Raw genomic sequence first — 11,273 nt, 5'->3', positions numbered from 1 at the left:
GTGCCAGGCCGGGTGATGAAGACGGCCCCGCTGCCGCCGGAGCGCCCGTCCCACGCCGCAGCATGCCGCGGGCCGGGGGAGGCGGCGGGGCAGCCCCCCGCGCCCCCTCCTCCCCGCAGCGCATTGGCTGCGGCGGCGGCCGCCCCGGCCGGGCCCGCCGGGCCGCCCCCGCGCCGGCCGCTGCCGCCGACCTGCCCTTCCCCGGCCCCGTCAGCGCGGATCGGCGGGCGCGGCGCTGCAATGGAGCGGCGAGCGGCAACGGCAGCCGCCAGGAGAGGAGGAGGAGGAGGAGGAGGAGGAGGAGGAGGAAGGGAGAGATTCGCGCGGTGCCGGCTGGCGCAGAGGCGCGGCTGAGCGCTCCAGCGGGAGCCCGGGGCCCTGCGGACCGTGCGAGAGGCAGAGGCGGAAGGAGCGGAGATGCGGCTGCTCTCCCCGCGCTGCTGAAGCGCCCGGCCGCTCGCCCGGAGGAGGGAGGGCAGGGAGGCCCGTCCTCGCTGCTCTGCGGGCGCAAAGGGTGCCGGTGCAGTCCCCTCCTCTTGCTTTTATCCCAGCCCCGGAGCAGAACCCGCCGCCGCCGCCCCCTCTCCCTTCCTGCGCTCTTCCCACCATGAGCGGGGCTGTTTTCACCTTATAAAGATGGCGGTGTGGGATCGCTGCAACCTTTAGACTAATGACTGTCAGAAACATCGCCTCCATCTGTAATATGGTGAGTGCTCGCGGGCAGGCGGGCCGGCGGGGCGGGGGCGGCACAGCAGCCCCTCCGGGGGCAGGCCCTGCTGGGGTCGGCGGAGGGGCGGCCGGGGGGCTCCCCCCAGGGGCGCCAGGCAAAGGAAGCCCCCGCATCCCTGCCCCCGGCGGCGGGGGAGCCGCGCAGGCTGCGCAGGGACGTGCCTGGGATGGAGCTGGCCGCCGGAGAGTGGCGATGTCCCGAGGAGTTTTCCCGGGGCAGCCCGGGAGTGGGCCGGGGAGGGACGGAGATTCTGAGCTGGTGCGGAGCCCTCTGGAGCGGGGCTGGCCCCGGCCGATACGCGTTGCGGACGGAGCCGCAGCCGCCCTTCCTCCTCCTGCCCTAATAATCCCGCGAAAGGACCCCAGAGTTGGGCTTTGAACCCACATTAAGTCAGTGACCCCATTTAACCCTCTCAGGCAGGTACTCTGTGGTCTCATGGGGTCAGGAGCTCCCCAGGTTTCACAGAAAACGAGGATGTTTAGATGCCTGGTAATATGCTTTTGGATCCCGATGCTAGGTACCTGTTCTAGGAAGTCTTGGCTTTAGAGGTAACATCAGGGTTTAGCTTGCACTGCATGTCACTCAGAGAGGACTGCTGTTTGTTAAGGACTCTTGAATCACTTAGCTTTCTCTAAATGAGACTAGGCAATTAGGAAGGAATGAGGAAACATTAATATTTCGGTTTCTTGTGTTCAGACTTTGCCACTTTCCTCCCCAGGAACAGTTGAAAGGACACTTTCTGCATTGTGCTTGGGTCTAATTTTAATCCTAGCAAACTTGGAGCATCTGATTGCATTTAGGTTTTTGAAACTTCTTGGCAGGGGAAAGGAGAGTTCAAACTTTGTCTGTCAAAGGTTTATTAATACAGTGAGGCAGTAATAAACTTGCCAAAGAAATGGATGTGTGCTAAGCACCCCAATGCAAAGGAGAGAAGCCTATTTCTGCACATTTTGTTGTTTTAGTCTGTATTTCCCCCCCCTTATTTCCAGGTTCTTCAAGAGCAGCTACACGCAGTTGCCAACTTCCCTCCATGTGGTGCTCCAGCATGCCTTGTGCTGGTGATGCCACACATACCATTCATCTGCCCTGGAGAATGGAGCCTACCTCTAGGGTAAGGCAACAGGCACAGCCCCAGAGGCCTGGCTCCTGCCGGGTCAGCAGCAGTGGTCTGGGGGAGGGTGTGCGGATTGCGAGCCTGCTCCCCTTCCACGTGTCCACACTTCCACTGAAGTGGGCTTGCTCTTTTGTTTCCAACCAGATGCCCAGGGCATCCCATGCATAGTTCTGACTTCAGCCTCAGTCCTCCCTTTGAAACGCCTGCTCTGAAATGCAGAGAGGGAGGGTTGGATTTGGGGTTAAAAAAACTTAATACAAAATCCAGACTTGGGGTAAAATAATCTGGATGCTCACCTTTCTTCACCAACAGCAAGTAGTTTCCTGAACTTTTCATTGTTCTTAATAGTTTTCAGTCCTGTGGGCCAGGGATACTGCAAAGAAAGGTTTAGGCAACAGTACAGGACTGAAGAGAAAACCTGGGCGCACTTACCATCCTTCTGAGGCAGGCTCTGGTTTTTATTGCTGATGAATGGTGAGTGTGATGCCCTGCAGACTACATAAGAGAGCACCGCATGAAGGGGAGCTGGAGACTCTTAGGTGGCTGTAAGACTTTAGCATTGGCATAAAGTACTAGGAGCTCCACAATTTCTTTCATGTGCTTCAGACAGATGCACTTGCATACAGTATGCTTCTCCCAAAGACTGAACAGATTCACAGCAAAACTGATGAGGTTGTTCTAATGGTGTGCTGCTCAGCTGTCGCTGCCAGTATATCCTGCAAAAGTAGCATCCGAGAAATGGAGACACTGAAGGGAAGAATTAGAGCCTCAGGCAGAAAAGGCATACAAGGGCTCATAGTTCAGCGCAATTCTAGCTCATGGTACCAGTACTGTGACAGAAGGTGAAGTTGGCTTAATGATAATGATGTTTTAAAGCTACATATTCCCTGGGGTCTGTGCACTTAGCTTTTAGAGATGTTGTGTTGTGCTGGTCATGTTTAGTCTTTTCTGGATAACCCACAGGGACTGGAAGTCCTTTTAGGAAAGAAAGCTGAGATTTTCAGAAAGCTACAGGAATTTGGGGCTGTAAGAGAATCATAAATTCTTGGAAGTATTGGGAACACTGCATTATGGCTCCTCCAAAAACGTGTCCGCGTAGATGAGGTGGTGGACTTGAACTCAATGGTCTCTAGGAGGAGCTATAACAACCCTCCATAAGAATGGGACTTTGGAAGGTTAGAGGTATATAAGAAAACCTTATACCTGTATAAAACCTGAATATTTGCAGTGCTAGTTTGATTTAGGGCATCTGTAGAAGTCTACCAGACAAAGATGTTAATTCCCAGACCTTGTTCCTGCACTATAACATAGTGCTTGAGGAACCGAACTACTTACAATTTGTGGACTAAGAAATAGCTGCCTAATTCTTAGGTAATATAATACATTTTGGTATATAATGCTGCATAAAAGTATGTTTCTAAGTTTTTTTAACCTGGTTGAACACAGTAATGAAAAAAAAATTCTGTTCTTTTTTATCTTTTTCCATTCCCTTTTCACTTGAGAGTGTTCACAGAGATTTTTTTTTCTTAACTTTTGCAAAAAAATGGATGATGCCTGGTTGATTTGGGGAGGGGGGACAGGGGGAGAGAGATAGAGGGAGGAGTTGATCCTGAAATACTTGTCCTTCTCTGAATGCAACATAGATTGTGTTTTCAATGGTAGTCCTTTCTTGACAAAGTTTTTTGTGTTTGTTTGTCCAAGTACTTTCAAGTCCTGAAGGGTAAAAATAGATGAAATTTAACCCAATTAATTTAGCTCAAGACAACCTGGCTAGTCAGCATTTTAGGGTGTATGTTTGCTATTTAATTGACTTCCTGAGGTCTAGTATCTCAGGTTGTAGTTTTGATCTCCTGAAGATAGAAGAGATTCAGTCTTTTCCAGGAAAGATCAGAACAAGTCTAGTGAAGCAAGAAAGCCAGGAACACTATTTAACTTGCTTGCAGAAGAGATCTATTACTATATATTCACTGGATAGGCTCTCACATGCTGAAGCAGACACGGTAGGAGCTAACCAGTAAGAAAAAAAGTTAGGTGCAAACATTCCACTTGGCACATTTATTTGTAATAAATATTCAAATGCACAACTTCTAGAACAAAACAAAATTCCTCTATGGTCTTTTATCAGTTTGGTCCCCCTGGTTATAATAACAATAGCACTAGTTATTATTCACTCATTTGGTTAATGAGACCAAAGAGCTAAAACTTGTTCTGCTGGGGCGGAGGGAATGAAGGGAACTGTGCCTGAAGGAATCAGTGGGACTCTTATGCGGGCACAGTGGCCACCCTCACTGAAAAGGGAAGTCTAGTCCCCAGAATGTTCCTCTTACCTGCCTTTCAGACACTGGGCAAGTTCATCCGCTCTGTCTGCTCACCAGGTTCACCACAGAAGGAGGTATACAATAGGCAGTCATCAGCTTTTACGTAGGACAGGTAAGGCAGATGTGAAGCATAAGATGCGCTGAAGAAACCCTGTTTGAGGGAATATCAACACCCAGTGCCCTGTAACCCTTGTAGACTGCAGACACAAACTAGGGATGTGCTTTTAGCCCCTAGGATGCTGTAATCCTCTTTGGTATTGTTTCTGTGAGATAACCCGATGACTCAAGTACAAAATGCTGGTTCAAAGGTAGATAGGCATGCTGGCATGTTAGGATTGTTGCTTACTGAAATCCTCTGCAGTATGTTTCTCTGTTGATGAGCTTTTGGTACAGCCTTGAGGTCTGAATTAAGCTCGTGCTGCAGCTGTGGCCTAGGGATATACTGTTATGTGCAGTGAAGGACATCTACCCATTTCAGAACGTATTGACATATTTTTACAGAGATGGCTAACAAGCTGTGTGGACCATATTTCTCCTAATACCTTTTAGTATTCTGCTGAGAACAGGTATTAATCCCCCCTTTCATAATTTTGTAATAGTATTTCAAACAATTTGATCTGCACTTCAGAGTGCTCTGTCAAGTTAATAAATGGGACATTCTGAAAACATTTGGATTGCTTCTGATACAAGGTATCATCTGAGATACCTCACAGTTGCTCCTGGTAGTTGTTGTATAGATATCCTTTGGAAAAAAAGTTGTACTTCCTCACATTAATTTCATTTTTTATTAATTGGGTTTTCATGCTACTCATTCTTCTCATAGTCTCTATGAGTTTCATAACAATTGGTGTTTTTCTTCAGGAAAACATTCACACAATTCACCAGAAATTATGTGAATACCTGTGAATTTCAGCTTTCATTTTTAAAAACAAAAAAAAAAACTTTCTAACCATCCTAGAAACTAGTACTAGAGAAAAAACATAAAAACCTGGGAGTTTCTGCATTCAGGAAACAAATTATTGTTGGATTTTTTGTTTGTTTATTTGTTTTTAATGTCATGATTTTAGAGACTCATTGCAGGATTTGTTTGAATATAGGGCATTGGCAGAATGAGGACTCAAACTACAAACATACATTTGGAAAATGCTTGATATAAAAAAATTACAATTGTAATGCTGTAAAAATAGTCAGATTCTGCTTCGTACAATAGGAGTGTTATTGGATTACAGAATTGATCACTATGACTTTCAACTGGATTTATTCATTTGGACAACCTGCAGTGTATATTTCTTCATGGCTTTTAAAACGTCTCATAAACAGAGATTAAGGCAGAATAATACATGCCAAGACAGTAAAACAGTTACCTGAAGGCATATTTAGATTGATGAAGGAAACCAGATTTTTACATCTGAAAAGATTAGTTACATGCAGTTCAAGCAATGCAATTTTAGAATCATAGTCCCAAGAGTGCACAATTTCAGTATGATATATATAGACAATATAGAAACAAAAATTTGAAAAATATAGAGAATGTGAAGTCTAATTATTGTAATACCTTTCTGAAGTAATGAGAAACTTGAGAGTATGGCTAACAAGTGGGTACCGGACTGACAAGCAGAAAGTGTGCATTCCATCAAAAGATAAACAGAAGTCCACAAAAGATATTTTTTATTGAATAGAGGAGGATATGCAAAGTGATAAACACCCTAATACATCATTTCCAATGTATAACCTGAATTAATGACTGAGGCTTGTCTTGCATGAATACCTTTTTTATGGCTAAAGTGGTTATCGTGCACTTGCTAGTTGTTCAGAACATAAGCACAACAGGATAATTCATGAATACAGTTTGTGGCTTACAGTGTGCTTCTTTTAGATGCATATAGTCTTTGGCTTCAAGTTGCTGAATTAAGAGCAAACTAGTGGTTATGCTAAATACCTTAATAAAGGAACCTCTTAATTACAGCTCAGCAAGGCTGAGTGAGTCCGAATTGTGGAAGAGATGGGATTAAAAGCAGACTCTGAACCCTGATTAACTGTGCACGGTGGGCAAGTGCCACGCAGGAGGTGAGGTTCTGATGGGCTTGAAGAGCCACAGTCTGTGGCGTGTAAATCATGGCCAGTCAGAGAAGCAGTTAGCAAAATCTCTTCTGCTGATCTTCCTTTAGCCTCAAGAAACTGTCCTTGGCTGGCTGTTTGGTAGATACACTTATATACCTTATGTACTCTTAACATCACAGTATATCTGTACTTCTGGGGAAGAAATGAGCTTGCATCTCCACCGTCGGGGCTCCATTATAAGCATGTTCTTGGGTATGCTCAGACTCTGCAGAAAAGGCTGCTGTGCTGATGGTTTCAAGCCAGCCATTATTCAATATTGTGTGTTGTGGTTATTTACTTTGATTTCACAATTAATGACCTAATAATAGTGGCATCTAAACTGTCCTAGGACAATAAAGTCTCCAACTGTTCACTGGGATTCTATTTGATAAACCTGTGTTACTTCTGATGTACGTCTGTCAAACTTGAAGATTCCCAGTGATGGTGACTACATCATTGCTCTAGGCAGTCTATCCTAATGTTTCAATGTCCTTATGACTAGAATGTTTCCTAATGTCTTACCTGAATCCACAGTACTGTAATTTGAGCTTGGTACTTCTCACCCTGTCCACCCTTGAGGCTGAGAACAGACTAGTTCCCTTCTGTAACAAAGTATATACTTGAAAATATTGTCATGCCCTGCTTCAGCCTTTTCTGTCTTATGCAACACAACCCTGTTCAACCCTTTTTTACAGGTCATTTTTCTCTAGAGTTGAATTTTTTATTTGGACTGCCTTCTGTCAGATTCTCTCCAGTTATCTTCATCTTTCTTGAAACCTAGCACCCAAACCTGGATGTATGGTCCTATCTGAAGTCTTACCAGTGACAAATCAAACAGGAAAGTTACTTTAAGAACTTCGTAGACTCCTGTCTGTAAGAATTTCATTATGTTGTCAACATTTTCTGTTGTTGTTTTTTTGCTTTTTGAAATAACACTGCACAACTGATGCTTATTCATCTTATACTACACTATAGTCTCTAGACTTTTTTTTTTTCCTTTTCTTTTTCTTTTAAGCACTACTGCCTTAGTCAGCTGTTTCCTGTTCTGTACATGTACAAGTGATTCTTCTCTTCATGTGCAGAATCTTGCCCTTGTCTCAGCTGAATTTCAACAGGTTTTAGAACATTTCTCTAAAAGAAAAACATCGTCAAAAATTGACTGTCAAAATAATTTTGAATTCTAAACCTGTCCTGCAACATAATTGCAGCCCTCATAACTGATGTTATATCGAGATTTAATGAAGATATTCTTTCTTCTGTCTCCGGGTTATCAAAGAGTACTCCAGCTGGTGCAGCTGTGATGAAGTCTAGAAGGTGCCTTGCCTTTAGAATGCTCTGAGGCACCATGTATGCAGTCTGGGTGGCCCAGACAAAAATGTTATGGAAGAAATTATAGTCTGTAAGCAAACCTCTGTCTCTTTTTCACTTGTGAGGCCATCTTGAGGTTATTTATTCTGAAGAAGGAAACTGGCCAAAAAAAAAATGGTTTTGCTACTTGTTCCAACAAAAGCGTGAGTGCCACTAATCCAAGAACAATTAAGCTGGGAATGGAAACAGATTCATGAGAGAATACTGAGTTGCCGTTCGGTAAAGGTTGTCTAATCATGGAAACTTTAAAGGTCAATATTTTTAAAAAATTACTTATGGATTTAGATACTGCACTTGTGACACTTCACTAGAACCTCACTTCCCGTACCTGGTTGCTTTGTGCTTTGAGAAAAACCAAGTTTTTTAAGCTATATAAGACTGAGTGCCTTAAACACTTTGTCCAAGATTTTAAGTGATTCGGGATTTCAGGCCTCTCAGTTTTTATCCGTTTCTTGGTAACCACACAGTAAATAGCTGAAGTTATTTATGGTATATGTAATACATAGATTTGTGATTAGAGATAGTTTAGTGCATCCAGCAAAAAACAAGTTGGGCATTTCCTTTCAAGCTCTTATAATATGCCTTAATGATCAGAAAACTCTTTAGAAAAAATTCACAAAAATAATTTATTTAGATACATTGTCTTAAATCACCTCTCCTTCAAAAATACAAGTACATAGTGGTTTTTCAGTCAGTCAATATCCTTCTACTGTTTACTATGATCCCCTATGTTTTTCATAGCATCCTCTCTTTCCTCATTTATCTTGTGGCAATAAAGACCCAAAATAGCTCTGCTGGAGGAACAATAAAACATTTCTTTGCAGAAAGAAAAAAAGCTAATCATCTGGTTAAATTCTTGTGGGACTTACACTTTAAAAATTACAGAAACATTTCAGGTTTGACATTTAATATCTATGAGTTTGGAAGAAGGCTGGTTCAGGTGTTCCAATTACTCACCATACCAAAGTTGAGGTTGTCCCTGAGGATAGTCGAAGTCCAACACCGGGGACAGGTGATGTGTCTATTGAAAGCAGTTGCATATATACTGCATGGTGTGATATTGCTTGCTCTTCTCTCACTCTCGTTTTCTTTGTGTTGCTTCTGGGAGCTAAGTTTGGATTTTATTTACCGTTGCTTTCTCTCTTTTGAGTTATCCATCACTGCCATTCGGTGGCCAGGAAGCCTTCCACATCTTTCTTTACCTTCCTTTTCCCTTTTCTCCCACATGCTGTGTCTTCCAAAATCCTGAAACTCAGGATGCCTGGCCCTGAAGCCATTCCTATTTTTATTCTAATTTCTCTTCTACCAGCTCAGACATCACCCTTAGTTTGTCTCAAGTCTTCAGTTTCTCCCTTCAGGAAACAACTCTATTTCTAGCACGTTGCTCTCACTTTCCCTGAATACTAAGGAAAAAAAAAAATCTTGTTCACAGCTGTATATGATCTGAAGCCCTTCATCATGGACCAGCCATCTTCCTTCATTGATCTCTTGTTCCTTATATATTTGTTAAATTTCTGTTTTCACCGTTAAATTTTTGTGTGTTTTTTCTTATATTTTTTAGATTTTCTTGTGAACAAGATATTTCTTGTTATTTCTTATTTTGTATTTTATTGTTTGATGGTTATTCATACTGTGTTTATGTTTATTTGGCAATACCAATTTAGTAGGTTTTCCACAGGTGACTTACGAAATGTCCTAATTTCTTTACTGCACTCATTTACTTTAAATTAAGCACATGCATATTTCGACAAAGTTAGCACCATTTTTTATAGCTCTATCACACTAGAAAGTCTAGTCTGATTTGCGGTCTTCTGCTTGCAGTATCTTTCATATTAGCTCTAATCCATTTCTCATCCCCCATAGAATAATTGTATTTAGGTTATTTTGCTACATGTGATTTAATGATCTAATCTGATGTCTTTTTTTTTTTTTTTCCCCTGCACTGTTATTTTGTTTACGTGCTAAACGGTAAAGGAACAGGAGGTTTTTTTTCACTTAATCTGTTTCATGTGATGCAAAGCACAAATTAAACTCTTAGCAACATTATCAGAAATTTCAGCTGAAAAGAAAACTGGCAGACTTATCCATTGGAAGGCCTAGAGCAAAATAACAAGAGGAAATAATATAGGTCATATGGCCAGAATATTTTTGGAGCGATGCTGTGGTAGAAATCTTGGCTTAGCCTGCATTGGCCCATGCTTGGCTATGTCTCCAACTGTATGTCTTTGCCATTTTATAAGGTCTGAATACTGGTTGTTGAATTAAGTGGTGAATACTGATTGTTGAATTAAGTGGTAATACTTCAGAGAAATCAAGGTTCACCAACACCACGGAATACATAGTAGGAGTTTCCACATTGACATAGTTCTCATTCTCATAAGGTCTGGCCACCACAGTCACTTTGTTGTATTTCCTTCATTAGTGTATTCTTTGAAGAAGGACCCAGTCTCCTTTATTGTCTCTAGACCCTGATATGAATTTATTTAATAGTCCCAGATCCCAGTTCATTGACTTATGTGGTCTCTCCTCATTTCAGGCTCTGTGGGCAAACTGCCACTCTTGCTGTTTTTTATGAAACTACAGTAGATTCAGCTGTGGTAGGATATTTCTCCTAGCTGAAGCACAGGACCGTTTATAAAACCATAGAGAATGGATTGCATTAAAAATGTTTGAGACTGCAGAAGTGGCCAAAATGGCTAGCGTGAGAGTGGGAACAAGCACAACCATGGTTAAAACCATGGTAAATAGTCATGGTTGATTTTTGTTGTAGATTAACCTCAATAGGCGAACATGTTTTTTATATTTGATATGGTTGGTTTAAACTGAGTTCTGAATCATCTTTAACACATCTTTAATAACGTATTTTTTCCAGTTCAAACCTGGCGTGGGTGTACAGTTTCTGGTATATTTTGGTTGGAAAGATTTCCAATCATTTCTTCTGCCATCATATCAACTGCTTCTTGAGGAGACTTCATATGCAAAACGTAATATATATGCAATGTGGCATGGTTTGAGTTTACTAAATAGTCCGCCTACATTTTTTTTCTCCATGTAAGAAATATACCCTGCTTTGAAGGATTAGGTCTCTGTGCTTCTTACCTGTTTTCCTACTCTTCTTTTTCTATCAATTTAACTTTTTGGAGACCTTAAAATAAATCAGACTGAAATTGGCCTTGATGTAAGAAGGCCCAACTCCTAATATAAAGTTCATGGGAGTTATGTCAGTTTACCCAAAGACTGAAATTAGCCTCACTGCTTTATTGGGAAACTGGCACACAGTGCTTCATTTTGTATTTCCAACAGCCAAGGCCTGGTTTTGGAGAGGTAAAGCTCTATGATGAGCTGTAACTAAGCATATGTTGTTTCAACAGCATGTACTTCAGAAATTTCCATGCAATGTATAGTTTTTGTATGAACATCAGTTAGTGCACATCATGGATTTGTTTGGTTTTCAGTGGTAATTTTGTTTGGTAAATCCTGATTCTTGCTCTTTCTCACAATATTTACAAGACAATTTAAATGCTAGAAAGGATTTGTCAAACCATCTGGCATCCTCAGAAGTAAGAAACCCTGGCCCTGGAGGAAAGGCAAATGAATAATGTAGGAGCAACTAGTTAGCAGAGCACTTGCATTCTACTTGTCT

The 11,273-nt window shown here is 42.3% G+C and overlaps 1 protein-coding gene across 2 annotated transcripts in view; it reads left to right on the top strand.

Moving 5' to 3' along the window:
* Window positions 1-297: 297 nt before the first annotated feature.
* USP46 (ubiquitin specific peptidase 46) overlaps window positions 298-11,273 on the top strand; it is a 34,504-nt gene continuing 23,528 nt past the window's right edge. For both annotated transcript variants that reach the window (XM_087736027.1, XM_009474243.2), the window contains exon 1: window positions 298-706. In XM_087736027.1, coding sequence (XP_087592153.1) covers window positions 671-706 — 36 coding nt within the window. In that variant the 5' untranslated portion in view covers window positions 298-670. The remainder of the gene's footprint in view (window positions 707-11,273) is intronic.

The sequence above is a fragment of the Nipponia nippon genome, unplaced genomic scaffold, assembly GCF_047370975.1.
Source record: "Nipponia nippon isolate SJK-2023a ecotype South Korea unplaced genomic scaffold, ASM4737097v1 scaffold_6, whole genome shotgun sequence".
Taxonomy (NCBI): domain Eukaryota; kingdom Metazoa; phylum Chordata; class Aves; order Pelecaniformes; family Threskiornithidae; genus Nipponia; species Nipponia nippon.
This window is presented reverse-complemented; position numbering and strand designations above follow the sequence as displayed.